Source organism: Mastacembelus armatus, chromosome 10 (genome assembly GCF_900324485.2).
Source record: "Mastacembelus armatus chromosome 10, fMasArm1.2, whole genome shotgun sequence".
NCBI lineage: Eukaryota > Metazoa > Chordata > Actinopteri > Synbranchiformes > Mastacembelidae > Mastacembelus > Mastacembelus armatus.
In genome coordinates, this window is record NC_046642.1 from 13731878 (window position 1) to 13751633 (window position 19756).

General features: G+C 39.3%; 4 protein-coding genes across 6 annotated transcripts in view; 1 reads left to right on the forward strand and 3 right to left on the reverse strand.

Moving 5' to 3' along the window:
• The first annotated feature begins 1 nt into the window (after position 1).
• On the forward strand, positions 2–1298 carry LOC113144065 (probable UDP-sugar transporter protein SLC35A4). Its single transcript, XM_026329769.1, has one exon. It carries the CDS (start codon positions 41–43, stop codon positions 1016–1018), a length of 978 nt encoding a protein of 325 aa, XP_026185554.1. The 5' UTR covers positions 2–40; the 3' UTR covers positions 1019–1298.
• Positions 1216–8242, reverse strand: LOC113144064 (chromosome-associated kinesin KIF4A). Of its 2 annotated transcripts, XM_026329768.2 has the most exons (18): positions 6077–8242; positions 5909–5963; positions 5763–5830; positions 5636–5686; positions 5399–5527; positions 5243–5317; positions 5081–5163; positions 4826–4936; positions 4463–4597; positions 3715–3851; positions 3425–3636; positions 3271–3336; positions 3066–3186; positions 2863–2987; positions 2577–2696; positions 2213–2380; positions 1595–1745; positions 1216–1459 (listed from the first exon to the last, which is right to left on the reverse strand). In XM_026329768.2, the coding sequence occupies exons 1-18, from the start codon at positions 6101–6103 to the stop codon at positions 1386–1388; spliced, it is 1908 nt and encodes a 635-aa protein (XP_026185553.1). In that variant the 5' UTR covers positions 6104–8242; the 3' UTR covers positions 1216–1385. The 2 variants fall into 2 exon arrangements, with proteins under 2 accessions (XP_026185553.1, XP_026185552.1); XM_026329767.2 differs by having other exon boundaries at positions 1217–1459; positions 2863–3186; positions 4475–4597.
• Positions 8243–8398: 156 nt separating this feature from the next.
• On the reverse strand, positions 8399–13163 carry cd74a (CD74 molecule, major histocompatibility complex, class II invariant chain a). Its single transcript, XM_026329770.2, has 9 exons — positions 12944–13163; positions 11618–11787; positions 10992–11092; positions 10797–10853; positions 10620–10703; positions 10446–10524; positions 9649–9858; positions 9470–9523; positions 8399–9344 (listed from the first exon to the last, which is right to left on the reverse strand). Exons 1-9 carry the CDS (start codon positions 13030–13032, stop codon positions 9337–9339), a joined length of 852 nt encoding a protein of 283 aa, XP_026185555.1. The 5' UTR covers positions 13033–13163; the 3' UTR covers positions 8399–9336.
• A 949-nt stretch (positions 13164–14112) lies between these two features.
• ndst1a (N-deacetylase/N-sulfotransferase (heparan glucosaminyl) 1a) overlaps positions 14113–19756 on the reverse strand; it is a 38893-nt gene continuing 33249 nt past the window's right edge. For both annotated transcript variants that reach the window (XM_026330406.1, XM_026330407.1), the window contains exons 8-15: positions 19506–19688; positions 19026–19122; positions 18672–18795; positions 17370–17544; positions 17045–17215; positions 16618–16727; positions 16193–16295; positions 14113–16076 (exon numbers count right to left, since the gene is read on the reverse strand). In XM_026330406.1, coding sequence (XP_026186191.1) covers positions 15957–16076; positions 16193–16295; positions 16618–16727; positions 17045–17215; positions 17370–17544; positions 18672–18795; positions 19026–19122; positions 19506–19688 — 1083 coding nt within the window. In that variant the 3' untranslated portion in view covers positions 14113–15956. The remainder of the gene's footprint in view (positions 16077–16192; positions 16296–16617; positions 16728–17044; positions 17216–17369; positions 17545–18671; positions 18796–19025; positions 19123–19505; positions 19689–19756) is intronic.

The following is a 19756-nucleotide window of genomic DNA, read 5'->3' on the forward strand; positions in this document are numbered from 1 at the left end:
TTTGTTTGAAATTAATAGTGTTTATGTTGTATCATTGAGGATGATTGTGATCCAGAATGTGGGTGCCAGTTCCCCGTTAAGGAGTAGGAGACAGTGGGTGGAAAAGGTTCAGTGGAGTGTGCTCCTGGGGCTGATGATCCTCATCTATGGCTCTCATGCACCGCTCATCACTCTAACCAAGATAGACGGTCAAGTCCCTTTCAACCCTTCATCATGTGTCGTCATGATTGAGTTTGCTAAACTCCTTATATCTCTGGTGACTCTTGTTCTAACTGGGGGTACATCTGCCTTACACGCTCCTCCATCTGTAGCCCTTGTGGCTCCCTATGCAGTCCCTGCCATACTCTATGCCCTCAACAACAACTTGGTAGTTTTCATGCAAGCTTACATGGACCCAAGCTCATTCCAAGTCCTCTCTAATCTTAAAATTGCTTCCACTGCCCTGCTGTACTCCCTTTGCCTGGGCAAGAGGCTCCGGCCTGCTCAGTGGTTAGCCCTGGGGCTCCTCTTGTGTGCAGGGTTGTGCCACAGCTACAGCAACCTGGATCTAGGGGACCCTGAGAGAGCTGAACCCGTGGAAGGTGTAAAGCTTCATATCACAGCCTGGGGTCTTTTCCTCGTGCTGGTGTACTGCTGTGTTTCAGGGCTGGCAGCGGTTTACACAGAGAGAGTGCTGAAGAGCCAGAGACTGCCCCTCAGCCTACAGAACCTCTACCTCTATGTGTTTGGTGTGGCTATCAATGGTTTGTCTTCGTCTTCCTATGTAGCAAGTGAAAAGAGCTTTCTGGAGGGATACTCTGTGGTGGTTTGGGCCATTATAGCAGGGCAGGCACTTAACGGACTCCTGATGTCTGTGGTTCTAAAGCACGGCAGCGGGATCACCAGACTGTTTGTCATCTCCTGCTCCATGTTGGTTAATGCCCTGTTGTCTTGGGTCATCTTAGGGTTACAGCTCACTCCTTTTTTCCTCCTACCTGTTTTTATGATTGGACTGGCAGCCTATCTTTATTACAGATAATCACCACCAAACTTCTATCCTCATTTAACCCCAAGACAACAGTAAACCTAACTTGTGGTTCCTAGATTTTGAGATTTCACATGCAATTGATTATTTGCCTTCTGTCTGTCTGCCTTCTGGACTACCACATTATGTGTGAAGAGTCATGTCAGCTGGTGCTCAATTTGACAACATGCATAATGTTTCAGAGTTTAATTTTCAAGTGTTGCACTTCTTTTGTGAAGGTATCACAACTCTGCCAAGAACAACTTTTAAAGACAAAATAAAGTGTTATACAGTCTGTTAATTATACTGAATTCATTCTCACTTTTATTTCTCGTCATTTACAGTAAGCACACTGCTCCATATGCATCTTTTACTCATGTATTCATTTTTGTTGGGAAAACATTTCCTCCTTAAGATCACCTCTCACAGCTAGAACGTCCTTTAGCTCTCCCAGAGCTGTAAAATTAAAAGAATAGTTAAATACTGAGTACAGGTAATATCCTCGCTGGCTATTGCTTCCACATTTTGCTTCAGAGTTCTAGTTCTATCTCAACCAGCAAGGCAGTGAGAGGTTAATGAAAATACACTGACCTTTGTGGAGTTGTTTGTTGTCCGCCTGTAGCTGCTGGTTCTGGGCAGACAGGTAGATGGCATCCTGCACAGCCTCCAGCAGTATACTTCTGTACCTGCCCTCTGACATTTTCCTCTGTTCTTCGCTTACCTGACGAAACTCTCTGAAGACCTAGAGAGCAGGAACACAGATCCAACAAACAAAAAAAAAAAAAAAAAAAAAAAAACACACGGTTTAATGCTAGATGCTTCTTTTTTCACACATTTGATCAAGTTTCTGTAACTTCAGCGAACAATGTGGTAATAGTACAATAAAAAAAACATGTATGTTGTGTTAATCGACAATATTATTTTAATTATTTTACTAGTTTTATTACTTTATTTATTTAAACTGATCTAAAAACCTTTATCCAAGTGTCATTCAAGAGCAGACAGCAGTGACCTCTGAGTGTAAAATATTGGTCTGCAGTTATGTCTCCTCTAAATGACCCCCCTTCAAGCAATGAATCATGCATTGAGGAGCCTCTAGGCCGTGATGTGTCAGTGCTGCATTACATTAATCATCACAGCACCACTATTGGTCACTCCTGACTGACTGAGCTTTAAAAAAAAAAAAAAAAAAAAAAAAAAAAACCCAACCTGCAGGCTCTCCTCCCTCAGACACTGCAGCTCTCTTTGGTGCCTGTGATGTTGATCCTGCAGGTCTCTCTCAGCCTGCTGGGCCTCAGTGCGCAGGGCCTCTATCTGCAGCACCAGGATCTGCCTCTCTCTGGTCAGTATCAGCAGCTCTCTCTGGGGGCCTTCTGTCTAGGAGAAGAACAGTTGACACAATAATGAATAATGCAATAAAAATGCAAGGGAATAATATTAAGTTGCAAATGCAGTGGTTTCCCCTGCCCACCATAAATCCAGCCTTGCATTAATTTAAGGTGAGTCAGCATCGTTAGCTAAGATAGATCACAAACAGAATAAAGTCAAACAACAGTGTATCTCATTATCTTACCAGTAGCTGTTCCTGTGCCAAATCTCTTTCCATCTTCTCCACCTCATCCTGAATTAATCTCCCATGATCCTCCTTAAGTTGCCTCCTCCGCTCCTGTGCTATGTTGTACTCCAGCTGAGACTGATCATTAAATTGGCAAAAAAATGGCTTAGTGTGGGCAATTCCTGCACACATAAATCTCATTTATGACTTTTATAGGTATTTCTCCCCTTGTAAACATGCTATCCAATGAAATAGGTATAAAATATTATATTTAAAATGGCGGCAGTTGAACAAAGTGTGTTACTTGTTGACGGAAGTCTGATTTATCTGCAGCAACCCCGCACTTGAGTGCCTCCTCCCTGACAGCCTCCTTCAGCTGCTGGATTCTTGCCACTCTGTTCTGGACTTTCCCTACACTCCCTTTACCCTCTGTGGATATGAGAAAGGCTCCTAACACACTGTCCAAGGTTGTAGCAGTTGGCCTATTTTTGGATGCCAGAATTTTACCTCTAATATGTTCTTCCACTTCCCGTCTCAGCTGATCCTGTAAGGATTTCATTGTGTCTGTACTCTCGTTGCAATCGGTGCTGTGGTCGCTTGAAAGCTGCTTATTGCTATTTAAGGATTTCTGCCAAAAATGCAAAACATTAAACTCATTTTATCATGTTCATCTGTGTTATAATTTTAGTAGCTAAATTACTGAGTGAGAAACCTTTATTTTGAATTTGATCTTCTTTGACTCTTCCCTCCTCTTCTCCCATGACTGCTCCTTTACAATCTGTTCAAAAAGTCACAGAATTCATTTTTGGTGTGAATTCAATCAGTTCTTACAGAAGAGGGTGAGAGAGTCCCATTTAATGAGCTACCTGCAGATTTTGGATCAGCTCTGCCAGCCTGTAAGTGTTGTGAACATCATCTCCCCCTTCTGACATCATTATAGTTCGTAGATCCATGACGTTATCCCTGATCTCTTGCTCAGATGCTCTTGGGTGCCAGCAACCAACAGTGGGCTTAGTTATCAGTCTTCTCACTTTCTGAGCCAAAGCTAAGGCAGACGGGGTCTCATCATCTAGAAGACCTGATGGAAAATCAGAGGCATTTCTAGGGTTAAAGGATAATGGTAAAGCTGGCATGTTTGGACCCAGTAACCACTCACCCTGAGGGTTAATACAGTAGATGAGGACTGTCCTGTTGTTTCCTGTTAAGGCGTCATGTAAAAGGAAAGGGAGGAACTTGTCACTTGTTGTGGCTCCATGTGGGATTTGATCCACAATCTTCACCAGTGGGCTGACTCTGCAGAATATTCAGAGTCCAGCACACACACACACACACCAGTTATATCTTATCTTATCTTATCTTATGCTTTAAATCCACATACTTTACTTTTAATACAAACAGTAAATGATACAATATGTACAAATGCAATGAAACTGTAACTTCAGAAAGCCACTGCCAGTTTTTCCAAATGTTTACCACTTATTTTTTTTTTGTTTTCTAAGGTGTTACTGGAGCTGTTTCGGCACCAGCTTATTTTTATTGTTTCCATCTGTAAGTAGCACCTCTACTGACTGTGTGTATCATATTGTGAGCGAGTAGTGTGCATCAGCAGCACATTCAAAATTCATGTTTCATGTTGTACACATACAAACTGCAATTGTTTTGGGTATTTTGGACACATTTTCAGTTTGAATACACTACATATTTGAAAAGTGGTTTTGAATTAGGGTGCTGTATGGATTTGGCATGCAGAGTGGTTTGTAAATGTTAGAAAAGGGCCACAACTGAGAATGATTCGTGTTAAGTGGTTGTTAAAACAAATACAAAATTCAACTGGAATAAGGTTCTTTCACAGCAGAAGAGCTTAACTTTTAGAAGCAGCAGGCTGCATGTAACAGATAGTTCACTGTGTGACTGACCCTCTGAGGTCAGCTCTGCTGGCTCCTCCTGCCAGGCTGAACAGCTGCAGCCTGCTGCGGCAAACCTCTAAGTCCTCTGGATGATGTTTCCACTCAACAGCCAGTGAGAACAAGGAACTGCATCTGAAGGACACACACCATGAATATGTAGAGAGAATAACAAACTCATTCATTTATAAATCTGAGGAGAGGCCATCATGAATGATGTAGTGTACAACAACCGGACTGGTAAATTTGCCAAATGATAAAATCCAATCATTTGTGCAGTTAGTGTAGTTGTGATCAACTACTGTTATGAATCCCTTCAAAGTAATAGAGTTAATGGATTACACAGCAGTTTATTTGACCTACCTTTTGTAAATGGAGTCTGCACTGGACTTCAGTGTCTCCCTGCATGTTTTATACAGTGTGTAGGCTTCTTCTTCTGAACACACACACACCTCACATAGACCTCCTACAAGACTAAAACAATAATCATTTGGATTTTATTTTATACACTTAAATGTACATCTGAGGTAAAGGTTTTGTTTGGATACTCCATGGCAATGTGTACTTATTGTATATTTACTGTATCTTGTTATATCAGTGGCCATCTTTTGGACTCACTTTCCAAGCACTGGGTGTGTTACAAGTTTTAGAGGCTGTCTACTAGGGCTCAGGAGATCCACAGCACTGCCATCTGGATAAAACTGACATTGAGAAACATTAACCTGCACCACACTGTGTTTTATATGATTTATGCTTAAGGTGTTTTACACAAGGACATACCTGAAGGAACGACATGGAGATGAACAGCTCGTCTTTCACTTGTGATGACATGCAACTAAACAGATTTGCCAGTAGCTAAGACAAAGTCAAGGGTAAGATTAATAGTGAGAAAACAGACGTGACAATATTGAGTGTTGGTTTGGTTTTGGGCTCCACCTGTTTGATGATGCTATGATCAATCAGGGTGCAAATCTTCTCTGTGGAAGCTCCACATATCAGCAGTGCTCCATTATATCCGCTGGATATCGACGCAGTGAGAGGCTGCAGGAGCTCATGGTGGAAATTCTGCAGATTTATATTTTGATTTTTTTATGTTATGGTATAATATTTGCAATACTACAATACAATACAATATTTACTTATTATATCAATAATAATAACGCTTATTTGTACCTGCATGGTGTCAGCAGTCTCAACTTGGTCAAATACGAAGGATTCTGCTTCCTGTGTGAAGAATACATTTTAATAGTGAGAGCTTGAACAGAACAAAAGTGAGAAGTGAGAAAATGTAATTATTTACCTCATTTTTTCCTGATGTGTACCTCACAGCATGTCCATCTTCCCTAGTAACTACACAGTCTTTACCCTCTGAGTGTACAAAAATGACATTTCAAAGCAAATCCCAAGCTACAGCACAGCAAACTTACATTTGTATCCTCACTTTACCTGGGGGTGTAGTAAGTACAACTCCCACCCTTACTATTTCAGCTGCTTCACACATCTGCAGAAACATGGAAATCAAGTCACAGAGATTACAAAACACTGTTCATCTCCTTAAATTCCACTAGAATCTTTCATTATACAGTATCACAGCTGTAAAAATATTGTACTTACAGGTGCATTCACATTGACAGTAGCCATCTCGTGCTTATGTCTACCATAGTCACTGGGTCAGCTGGATTTCATTACACTGGGCTCAATTATTAATGAGACAGAATCTACTTTCATTTGTCTAAGTGATGTGGCTACGGTTACCAAGCTGGACAAAAAGGTTATTGTTGAGGGCTGTTCATGTTAAAATAATTTCCTTCAACCAGCTTTATTGTGCCATTTGCCTACATGGAGCAGAAACACATCAGACTAACATTGCCTAACATTACTAACAAGTATGACTTTGTGAAACTTTTTTCACCATTCTGTGTAAATCATGTCGAACCACAAAGATATTGCAATATTAAATCATGGTGAGCTAAAAAAACAAAAAAAAAAACCATGACAGTGTTATTAGAAACTATAAATTTTACATTTTATGACCAACAATGGTACCAGTAGCTTGAGGCAACCTTTAGAATGGGCCATGAGTTCTGTACAATATATGCAAGACATTGTGCATAATTCATTATAGATTAGTTGTAAGCCATTGATAAGGGCAGATTTGAGGTTGCCAGGTTGTGAAAGTCCCTTTGCCTGGTGTTTTACCCCTTCTATTTGGTAACAGTACAGCTATAAATATTGGTAATCAATCAACAAATAAGAGTTTGGTCCAGAACCTATGCAGCACTTTACCAGAGGGTAAATGGCCATGCAGTCAAATTAGTAATAGTCCAGTCCAAAGGTTGTAATTGTCTCACAAATGATCAGTAACATTAGTAAATCATTTATTGATTAATAATTGAACATATAATTACACTACATAAGCCATTTACAAGGAATGACTTATTAGAAAGTAGAAAGGTAAACATCAACAGAGTAATGATTTGAAAATAATCCAATAAACAAAAAGGTGATTCATGGTGTGTTCCACTGGTTGGTTTACACATCATTCAAGAGACTAATTCATTCAACGAGGTGCCCACAAGTCCACTGGTGTGTCACATGCTTAAATGCTCAGGCAAATTAATCTATGGGTTACTCAGAGCGGGCAGCATGGGGGCTGAGTGGTTAGCACTGTTGCCTCAGAGCAAAATGGTTGGGCCCTTTCTGTGTGGAGTTTGCATGTTCTCCCTGTGCTTGTGTGGGTTTTCTCCAGGTACTCTGGTTTCCTCCCACAGTCCAAAAACATGTATGTCAGGTTGATTGTTGACTCTAAATTGTCTGTACTCATAAATGAAAAAGAAAATCATGAAATTACTGAAAATTAGTCTATTTGAATTAACATTAAAAAAAAGTTAGAGCCAACATTATATCCATTTCAGATACACGCAATTTATCATCTCTAAGCTCCAGCTCCAAAGCCTGGATACAATTCAGACTTTATGGAAATGTGGATTAATTTAATGTTGCATAATGTTGCGAGTCCCAAAGGTCTTAGCACAACAGGTCTCTAATTCAGTGTCATTACAGCCAGGAGGACAACAGCAGCAATTCCTGAAACATCACGATCCAGAGAAGCTTTAGCTTAATACACCAGTTTCAGAGCATCTTCCAAAAGATCCTTCCAAATAGGAAGAGTTAAATAAAATAGTCCTGAAATAGTAAAGCTACAACTCTATAGCTTCAAGTGGTTCTAAAACTACATTAGAAAAATGTGAATTCAAAAATGTATACCCATACCAGTGTTGTTTTGCTATAGATTGCCATCTGCTGCAAGAGCTGTTTACTAAGACGGAAGTGGAAATCTGTGAGTTGATTCTGTGTCTATTCTCAACTGACTTCGATTTTCTTCTTCACTTCACACTTTTTCTCACACCTCTAAAAAAAGAGGAAGATCGGTGTCTAGGACACACAGTGCTTCCTCCGTGTACAACTAATTTGCCAGAAATAATCTTTGAATGTCATCATCACTAGGGGAACAGGACAAATAAAACCTAAATTATTGCTCACAGATATGCCTCTCTCCAGAATATGAGCACATAACATGACCAGCAGCTCCGGGGACTGTGAAAACACTGAGGAATGTCGGCTGGGGCAACTTTTTGTGTCCCAGATGGGGGACGTGACTGTTGAATCACGTACGGGGAGAATGAGTTAAAGAACTAGCAAATTAATATATAGAAATTGAAGCAATTATAGATTCTTGAACAGGAAATGTCTTGAATGACTCAGTCTGGAGACTTTCAGTGAGGGGTGAAGCCTAAAACCGGAAACACCAGAAAATCCAAGTGACTAATGCATCTAATCATCTTGTTTATTCAGGCCTTGTTTAGTCTATAGCTTTAATATTTAATCTTAAAGACAGCATGAATGGAGTTATAACAGGTATAACAGTTAAGATCTTGTTGTTGGGAAAACTTTATTTAGCCTTCTTAACACAAGCATCTTCATAGAAAAATCACTTTTCATAACATTCACATCCCTTTAAAGGGCTGGTCCACTCAAATCACATAAACGACAAAACCCACAACTCTTGTAGTATCTATCCTGCAAACAGTCGTGCTTTTTAGTCAAGTTTTTATTAGTGGTGCACACAGCACTAAATAACATTGAAAAAATGTAAAAGCAGCATTTCTTTCAAGAAACAGCACCCTAATTACTCTGAATAATCCACAGAACTCACTGAGCGCAGTTTTCATTGGAACTACTTCCTGCCTGAAATAGCACCAATGAAAACTGTCACCCATGAGGTCTGTGGATTATCAGAATAACATGGGGCACTGTTTTGGAAAGTAATCTTGGCTGGCCACATTTTTAAATGTATATTTTTCAATGCTGAATGTGCCATAGACCAACTTTCATTGTGTTGAGGTGAAAGCAGATGACATCTTTTCAAGGAACACCAGAACTGCATCCATATTTTGATTCTAGTAAGGGTAAGGGAGAAACTGTTTTTTATTGTTTTGTAATTTGGCTGAACCAACCTTTAAAGCATTCTGCAGAAAAAAAAAAACAATTAACACTCACATATTTTAATGTACTGTAGATATTGTGGTTATCTAGATTAAATTGTCAATGAGAACATCCCAAAATAAGTCTATCCAACATTTATCAAACTTACAAATATTAAAAGCAATACACTGTAACAGGGCTCTGTTGATTTGATTTCAAAGCAGCTAGTAAAGGGAAAAATCAAGAGATTGCATGGCAGGAAAACTGATCAGGAGTTAAACTATTACTGTAAGCAGGTCAGCATCCACCACAAAAGAACTGATTGCTCATGTCTGTAAAGTCTGCTGGATGAAAAGAAACACCTCCCTTCACGCGTTGCTGAATTTTTTTCAGTTATCTGGAAAAAAGAGAAACACAACGAGTGATGATGTGTAACAACAAATACTTAAGAATAAAAACACAGTGAATTTGTAGAAATTATCAAAAATTTAATATTTTGCACAAAAATTTGCAGCCTCTCACCCTCAAAGCTGGTCTTCTGCATCAGCCTGGGTGTGAGCATTGTGCGGCGAGAAACTGAGGGGAAAATTGAATGAGAGAAAAAAAAGAAAATTAAGTTAATTGCGTCATTTATGCCAGCCATGCATGAAAAGCTACAGAGTCAGCTTTGAATCATCACGTCTGTAATCCGTGCCCTCTACCTGCTCTACCCCTCTGACAGTCAGGGTGACCACGCATCTGAGTGCCCTCGATGACTTTGCCATACTCGTCCACACACCAGCAGAAACCGGTGGCGTGCCAGCACTGCATGGGCAGGTAGCGGCCCTGCTCGTCACACTGTGGCTTGTAGGTACCGACCTTGCTGGATCCAGGTGCAGCCTCTAGCTGGCATTTGGTCTTAATCATAGTGGCTGAGGGAAGGAAAAAGTACGGGACATGTTTGGTGTTAATGACTAGTGTCTGTATCATGCAAGTAACAGTATGTTCTTGTCAACAGAGCTGAGTGTAGAAAAATACAGAATTAATTAAATTAATAAAATTACTATGAGATCTTTTAAAATACATTAAATTACTTTCTTGCAAAGACTTGAGATGACAGCTGGTGGTTGTAACCTTTACCAGACATGACAGGGACAATGTTATTCTCATGCCAAAAAGTTAATAAGCATGTTTATTTATGTGTCAAACTACTTCCTTAAGTCTAGAGTTAATCTTTGTTTCACCATCGGTAGTGTAAGAAATGACACATGAACCAGAAAGAAGGTTTTACTCTTGCAAGATGTAACAAAATAATTTCGCACCAAAATAATGAGCATTAGCAAACGTTACCTTATAAACTTCTGAACTTATTTAATCTCTTTTACAGTAACATTGTTATACAGTAGAACAGGCTTATGAGCACCCAAGTAGCTACTGGAAATGTAGGAAATCCAGCATTTACTGTCACAGCACCAGTCAGGATCAGAACATCACATAAAGGAAAGAAAGTTGCTGTTACCTGTCTGAGGTGTGGGGGTTGCAGGCTTCTCCTGGGCCATCTGGAAGATCAGCCAGTAACGCATCCAGGTCTCAAAGCTCTGCAGAGTACAAAGATAAGATACAAGATAATTTAATTTCATTCATTTCTATTTTAGCTTTATTAGTCCCAATTTGAGTGTGTGTGAGGCCTTACGATCCACTCGGTGTCATTGAGCTGCTGCTTGAGTCTCTGGACGTTGGCAGAGAAGGTCTCGTTGAACTCTGGGAGCTGGAACTCCTTCAAAAAAAAAAAAAAAAAAAATTACAGATCAACAACACAACATCAGCAATATGATGATGCAACATGGGATAATGAGTGCAATATAGCTACCTTCATGAGATCCTTCAGCTGTCCCTCCACACTGACAACAGCATTGTCCTGCAGTTTCTGGCAGGAAGGAGTAGAGAAGTGTTTGTTTATATTCATGTCAAACTGTATTGTGATACAATAGTTTAATTCTTACTATGTCACCATCTAGATACAGTTAGCTTAATTTTAACTGGCAACATTGATAAGTGAACTCACTGTCAGGGGTGTCTTGGATGACTTAGAGTCCTCATCCGAAGTGAAGTCCATCAGAAGAGGCAGGCTGTTCATGGGCATGGCCATCCTCACTGGAGCCACAGCTAAAGCAAACAAATATAATTCAATAAATGATTATTTGAAAAACAAAAAATAAAAGTAGAAACTAAAATAAATTACATATTTTCACTCAATGATCATAATTATGGACAAATGTGGACAAAACAGAAAAAAAAAAGATTTATATGCAGGATAAAATATATACTCACACAAATACCTAATATACACTACACTACAAGTACAGGTAAACGTAATCAAACTTAGCCTAAATGGATAATTTACCCTTTGCTAATTCCATTGTGTTAAAGGTTTTATATATATATATATATATATATATATATATCGGCCCATATGACACTCCTCCCTATGAATCACCAGCCAAACTTTCATTTCTCTGTTGGGTCTTCAGAGTTAGTTCCTTAAAGCAAACTCTTGCTTCCTTTCTCATTTCTTCATTCCTATAGCCTCTTCCTCCCCCCTCCTGTCTGACGAAGACTATTACTGATGATGACACATCTCTAGGGGCTACTGCTGTGCCTCATCAACAAGACTTTAATCCCCTCTTTTACCTTTGGATGAGCGGGTCAGCTGTTTGCTCATTCTGTCAGAGTTCTTCTGCAGCGTGTGGATCTGCTGCTTCTGGTTGAAAACCATGTAGGCAGTGAAGACCTGGCTGGCCAGCAGGAGGCATGCCAGGGTCACCAGGCCTGCCACCTTCAAAGCCCGACTGTTGGAGCCCCTTAGAGAGAAAAACAGAAAAAAGATGTCACTTGAAGAGTATAAAGCAGCAGGGGGGTGGGGATAACAACTGTGGAGGAGAGAGACAATAAGACACACATCAAAACTTACAAAGAAAAAGTGGGATTTAAATTTTACAAAAGCCACAGTGATATTCAAGTGAAATGGGGGGATTTCCAAAAAATGCTGTGTTGGGTATTTTTGAAGCATGGGTGACTTGGTTTGATACTGACACGGGGCTGTCCTGCTAACATTAAAAGCCCCATGTATAAACACAGAAGCAAAGAAAGCAAAATTCCACACAGCATCTCTTTCACTTATGATAATATTACCTAAAATAATAAACTGGTTAAAACATAAATAGTGACTTTTTTTTCTGCTGCTCATCAGCCAATAGCATGCATGCATCACTTGTTACTAGGCAGATGCCTTCAACTAGTGTTGTGAGGAAGTGCATACCCAACTACACCGCAACCACATCTTCAGAACATATTTAAGACACATAAACTATGTTATCTTCTAAAAAGGTCCATGGCCACAACAACAACTGCACATTCCTTTATTTAATAAACAGACCTGCTTACTTGAACAATGAACCTTGAATCCATAAACTCTTGTGTACTACTTGTAAACAATGTTTTATATTAGCCTGTTAATTCTAATTTATTCACTAGTATTCTGAAAAGTAAACACATTTATAAGAACAACACAGTCAGTGTTGTGAGAAACACTCAGTTTATTCTCTCATAACTAATTTTAAAGCGCTGGACATCATCATTTAGAGCGTTTCGAATAAAAAATGTATTGGCCAATGTTTTTCTCTGTAGGTAATTATGGACCAATAAAATTGCTGGATTAAATTGCTGCATCATCAGTTACTAGGCAGACGCCTTCTCCTGCTGCAAAGGGAAGCAAGTGTTAGTGCTGGTTACTGAAGATGCTTGAAGCCTGAAGTTGAGGAAAAATCTTTGAATCACATAATTTTGTTCTATAGTATAGTACAAATGCATCCTCTTATTATTGCATAAACTTCTCTGCAAAATTTGAACTGCAGAGGAAAAACATTGAATGTATTTAAGAATAAACATCAGATGAAACTGTATCTTAGCTAATTGTGATCTAGTTAAATGTGATATAATAATAATTGTTCTTCTCACCCTCTGGGTTGTACAGGGGTAACCAGGGCCTCTTCACTGCCTGCCAGACTCCCTGTGTCCAGGGTTGAATCTTCTTGAGAGTGGGCCATCTGTATCAGAAGTTTTCCTCAGCTTCTTCACAGAAACACTGGAAAAAAGTCCGGCAGGACAAGTAGATAAAATGCCTTGAGAATGAGGAAGGACAACCAGACAAGTTCCACAGAAAGGTGAAGGGATGTGGGAAGTCCCTGTCTTTAAAGAGCTGCTGGACGGCTCAGTGGAGCTGTGAGAGGGTGAGAGCTCTGATTGGTCAGAATAAAACACCATCACTTGTTGTTAGAGGCAGACAAGAAGGAGTGTGGACTTTTTGACAACCAGAATTATATTTTATCTACTGTTTTTGCCGATTCCAAACTAAAATGGTTTATTTAGTGAACTTGTCACATTATTACTACTTGCATTATCACTTAAACTGTACCAGCAATTTATAATAATAGACTCTTTTAGTATAATACTTGTGCGGTTCCTTTTTGTGGCATAGTTACAAAGTGCTTGACCATGAAAAGGATTGAATAATAAAGCAAAAAGCAAGAAATACATGTATTACTAATTCTCACATTAACAGTCAACAAATGAAACACTTACCTGCTCTTTTTTTCCTGAAATACTTGTCAGTAATAAGTGTAAGGCGGCGAATTGTGTTAAGTAGTTTGAATTCTATTTATTATTTTTAAAAGCAGCAATTCATCTTTATGTTCGCCACCATTTTCCTCCTAGAACAGCGGAGGATTGTTTGCTTTGGTGATTTTTGGTGTTTTTCACACTCATGCAAATAAACAGATCAAGCATGAACCACATATATACAGTAACTCGACTCTGGGTTATGTTAAAACAGCAGAAAGATCCACTTCAAAAATATATAGTTTTAAGAGTTGAATTTGTTATCTAAAAGACCAATACTTTGTACAAATGTGAGTGATTTAAGTTCTTTGTTTCTCAAAATGAAGTCCCTATGAAGTGAAAGCAAAAGGCAAACCGATCAAGCTGCATAACAGTGATCCAGTTTTCTAGAAATGTCTGCAGAAAGCAGCCACCATCATCCGGCTGGCCTTGAATTCAGAGAGAGCATTAATTCATTTCAATAAAAGGCAGTTTGTCCAAATCCAACTGAAAAGAAAATGGTCCGACAATTGAAAAATACAGTGGTGTTTTATTTGCAAATTAAAAAGCACCGACAATATTAGTTACACTGTAAAAATTATTGACAACAATTACAAATCTTTATCATACAGTCCAGGAGATTAGTACCATCGTTGCTGTTATGTGTTATCACTTAATACTTTATATGGAGAGACTCAGTACCTCTTTACAATAGTTGGCAGTGAGAGGACATGAGAGAAAACAATCTTATGAACACACCTCCACACAATGAAAGTATCCAGGTTTCCCCTCAGTACAGCACTGACATTTCACACTATGGGAATGGACTGACAGGAGAGTGTAAACCCAAACACATTCAATAATTTAGGTCTACTGAGGGTTGCGTATTATGTACATTAAAAAATCAGGAAATAAAAAGAACATGTGCATTGTTATTACATCAGAACATTGTACAAAACTATTGCAGTAAGAGCAGCTTTTTGTTATCTATGCTCGACATCTAGTTGCAGTGGTAACACTTCGACCGACAACCATATGTCTGTATGGGCATACTGTTGGTTTGCCTGGCGACTTTACATGTTTTTCCCAGAGACGGTTTTCCCCTCAAACTTAAACTCCTATAGTAAGTGAAATGAAACAAAATCTAAGACAAAATATACAATTTTGATGATAAAGAAATGCTGAAAAAATGATGCACAATCTTACTCTGTACACTAAATCTCTCAGACCAGAGTGCTTCATGAAACATACAGTAGCTAGCTTATGATCTTCTTCACAGATTGTAGTAGGAGCATTATGTGTGCTTTCCAGTAACCTGTACGCTCAGAATCGGTGTTCACTTGAGTACCTTAAATATTGTGCTTTCAACATTTTTCCTACGGTTCCTGCTTTAGCTGGTTCAGTAGTGATGGAACTGACTAAAGAGGAGAATGAGCCGAACACTTAAACTAACTGTAATGTACATCTGGCCCGTTTGTAAAAACTGAACTAGGATGTTTAGTTTTGGTACATTCTACAATAATGCATTTCCATCAGCATTATAGAAATGTTAAAACAAAATCTAAGAAAACAAAACATAAAACTTTAAAAAAAAAAAAAGACCCTCAAATGTCCATGTGGTAATAGTTTAATGACGATTCTGTCCTGGCACTTTTAATGCGATAACTAGTTTCTACCAAGGCCTATCAAGTAAGGCTGCAACATGCAGCCAGATGTCCCATTCTCTTCTCATACAAACACTTCATTCATATCAAAGGCATTTGCAACCAATGTCGCTTTTCAGTCAGGCTGTCATCCATTTAGTCAATGTTATGTTGCCTCTTGTGTTATGTGCTCCAAATACCAAAGCTCATAGCTCAACATACAAGTGGTACAGTGTGTTCACATCCTTCGTCACTCATTTTCCAGAGCCATTAGTGTGACAAAAATTGACTTTTGTTTTTTTCTTCCTTTGATTTTCAAAAATGAAGTTCATGCCAAGGAGAGAAGGTTTGATTAAGAAGCAGGGATGTGATTATCAATGAGCCTTTCCTTCCTTCTTAGGGATACAGTGGAGACCACCATCAGGGCCTCCATGTACCTTGTTTGTCCTGCAAGAGGGAGTGCCGGCATCTCGCAGGTTAAGGAGAGAGGGGAGCTGCTGGAAGCAACTATGCTCTCTTCTTGTTCACCATCCACTGTTTGCCTGTTAATTTGGGAAGATCACTTTAATTGGAGTTCCAGTCTGGCCCTCTATCCTTACATCCCAGCCCATTTTCAGTTTCTTCCAAAGCTATTTGGGATCTTCAACATTTCAGGCATCTTAACCAGTGTCCTGCAGCAGGTTCGAGCAGTGGTTCAGTGTGTGGAGCTGTGGTTTCCCCCTGTGGTGCTGCTACCTGGTGTGGACCAGCTCTTCCCTAAGCCAGCTGGGTAGTGGCTGACCCATTCTGTAGAGCAGCTTGGACAGCTCAATATTGTGATCCCTATAGTACTCCCTGAGGAACCCCTGCGACTGAAGGAGAGAATTAAATTTAATGGAATAACATCTAAAATATCAAAACAAAACTGAAGCAACACATATATGAAATATCAACATATGGCACAGTGTATCTCTTAAAATGAGCATACCTCGGGGTCCATGTCAGGGTACCTGCGCCCTTTACTCTTTCCCAAACACTTTGTTTTCCCTCCTTCCAACAGCTGACACCAAAAACCTTTCTTAGGGTCAAATCTGTACATTAAAAAAAAAAAAAAGGGAAAAAAATGAAATACACTTTTCAATTCCTCCTACAGTTTTCAAATAATTGAAGAGAAAGATTAGTAGCAAATCAGTTTTCAATAATAAAAGAGGAGCAGGAAATAATTTATACTGGGAGAACAAAACAAAGCAGTAGATCTTTGCCTTGTGTGATCAGCTGCACACCTGGAAATCCTACAGATGGTGAAAAAAGGCCAGTGTCTACCCGCCACAGCAATACAAATCAGTCTACAAATTAATTGTAAACCCAACAGTTGAAAAAATAAATAAATAAATGACAGTCAGAGTGACTCACGCTAAGATCTTGTGGTAGTTGATGATATTGGTGAGGCCTAAAAACTTCTGGATTTTATCCATAACTGACGCAGGCTCAGTCTTCAGCATCTGTCCATCCAAAACCAACAGCTACGTGAAACACAAACAGTACTAAATGTTAGCAGACAAAGAGGAAAGTCATGTATGTACAAGCATTCCCTCAAGCAGATTTAAAGAAATTGCCCATCAAAGAAACATAAAAAAGTAAACAACCTCCTTTGCTACAAAACTTGCTAGAAAAAAAAAAAACAAAAAACTGGCAGTCAATGTGTAATATTTAATATATTCACTGGGGAAGGTTTTAATATTGCATGAGCTAACTTGGCTAGTGAAGAAAACTGAGCACTGGTACTGGTTCTTCTACTGAATAGTGCCCACCGCTATGTGCATGAAAACACCCATGGTACCTGGCTGGGGTGGTAGTAGTTCAGCCAGCGCTCCAGGTGGATGGCATACCAGCCTGGTACCAGACAGCGATTCTGGAGGACCCGCAGTTTGACTGGTGAATCATGGCCTGCTGTGATGACTTCATGGAAGGTGTATTTCAACGCCACCGGGTCATCATGGGCTCTTTGGTGCTGTGTATACACGAAGATGTGAGGAGAGAATCGTTTAAGGACGATATGTTGAAAATCAATTACTGATTATGTAACAATAACAGAGCAGTGAGTAACACTTTTAAGAGTTAACACTTGACATTGCAGGTCATTTAACTGGTTGCCTATGACGGACCTGGTACCAAGAGTAAGCTCTGTCTGCTGGGTTGATGAGGATGGTGATGATCTTGGCTTTGGGCAGGAGAGCCGCAGCCCTCTGAGCAGTCACCTCGGAGTCAAAGTAGTTGGCACTCTTCTCAAAATAGTAGTCTGAACTAGTGTTGGAGGGCAGAGGGAAGTACTCCATATACCTTATGGACAGCAAACACAAACACACAAGTGTTACAAGCAGCCGCAGCTGATCTGGTCCCATTTGCTCTGTGTTGATAATTTCTCTGTGCTGTGTGGGTGATCGGCTGTGTGCAACAGTTTGGCACCTCACGTAGAAAAAAAAAAAAAAACATCTAAGAACACCATACAACATTAATATTTGCGCAGCCCACTCATAATTTCCACTGTGTCAAGTAAATTGGTTGTTGGACTTTTTTCTAAGTGTTATTTGTGTTGCTGGTTTTGCTCTCAGGACTTGTTCACTAATGAGGGGATTTCTTGTGTGGGGTCCTGGCATCATTTGCGTTTTGCATTCTTGATTTCATTTGCAATTGATATAAACATCCCTAACATCTTTGGGACTGACATTTAATGAGAAAGTCACACTAAAATTTGTCACTTCAAGTTATTATACAGTAAATTCAATTGCTATGAACAATATTATGCCTGAATTTCCACATCGACATACAGAAAAAAAACTATTTTAGATACAAAAAGTTCCTGTTTATATTATATTGCAACAAAGTGCTAAAAGCTGTTACAATGAAGGTTTTGTTACAATGAAGGCTACAATGTGGCTAAGGTCAAAGTCAAAAGGTTGGGGTTACAATAATATATCAGAGAACTTTCTGAACATATTGCAAGTTAAAGATGCAGTGTGTAAAATGTAAATGATTTAGTGCATCTAGTGGTGAGACTGCAGAGTGCAACTTTCTCAAAAACCCCTTACAAACTACTCTCTCTTTTCCAGATGCGTGGGAGTGGCAGTCACTTTTAAAACGAAATGTGATTCCCTGTCTAGAACCAGTGTTTGGTTTGTCCATTCTGGGCTACTGTAGAAAAACGGCAGTGCAACATGGCTGCCTTCATGAAAGAAGACCCACTCCCTATACAGATTTAAAAGGCTCATTCTAAGATTAAGAAAATGTAATGGTTGGTATTTTTTTATGATTACACACTGATGACACCATAGTAATGAATACTATATTCTATGTCTGCTGATAGATCACTCTAAATATTAATCCTCAAATGTAGTTGAGGAGTTGCTTATCACTGCTCCAGGACTTCCACATTAGCAAAAACTGAGGTGCCACTGAAGGTTTCTTACCAGTCAATTCCTCTGTGGTAGTTGTGCCCATTGAAGAACTGGATTTCCTCAAAGGTCTCCTTGCTGGGGTAGTTACTGGTCAGGTCAGGGTGCATGCCAAGAAACAGGTAGAGTGCTGTCGTCCCTGATACGTCAAAATAAAAATGAAGCAAAATAAATTAAATAAATAAATAAGAACTGAGAAAATGTGTGGTCAATCATTTATATAGTGAAAGTTAACACACACTGTTAAAATAATCAAAACCTCATTTAAACTAGTAAAACAACAAGAATTCTGCTTTGAACCGAATGACAGAAACTCATATTTGATTTCTAAGTCTGTCCTCTAGGGGGTGTTGAGGTACTGCATCTCACCTGTTTTTTGAGGCCCGATGACAAGCAGTTTGGGGAAACGGTCACATGTTTTCTCTTTGGACCAAATGTCCTTGTGCCTTTTGTCCTCACACGGATCCTGTAGCCAGAAAAATATCAACAGCGCTTTGTTTTGACAGCAGCTCAAACCAAATTGTCACAAATATGCAAAATTACAAAAAACAGATTAACAAAGGAAATGCCTTTAATATAACATCTATCTAGGTGCAGCAAACAATGTATGATTCATCACACATTCATACACTGACTGCAGATGGCATATATGCAAAGTATTAAAGCTATTACTCTGTCATGTCATTTCAGAGCTCATGCTCATGTCACATATTGCAGCATTCGATTAGTGGAATGCAAACTGTGTCAAACTGTGTCACAAAAAAAAAAAAAACACTACCAAATGTAAACTTCAGCTGTAATAAATCTTTCAAAAAATGCATTTTGTCATTATCAGCATCTTTGTCTCACCTGCCAGAGGGGATCCCTCTCAGAGGGGAACAGGCTGAAATACTTCTGGGCCAACTGAACAGGTGGCAGGGTCTGCATCTTCAGGTTAGTCCATGTCTGGACAAACGTCACCAGGCTTTTAAATGTGTACAGGCCGAGGCGATCATTCCCATAGTTGGACAAATGGGTCATGAAGATACTGATCTGTGGACGGGTAGAAACAAGCAGGGTAAGCTTTATTACAGGAGACGAACATAAATGGTTTAAACTGT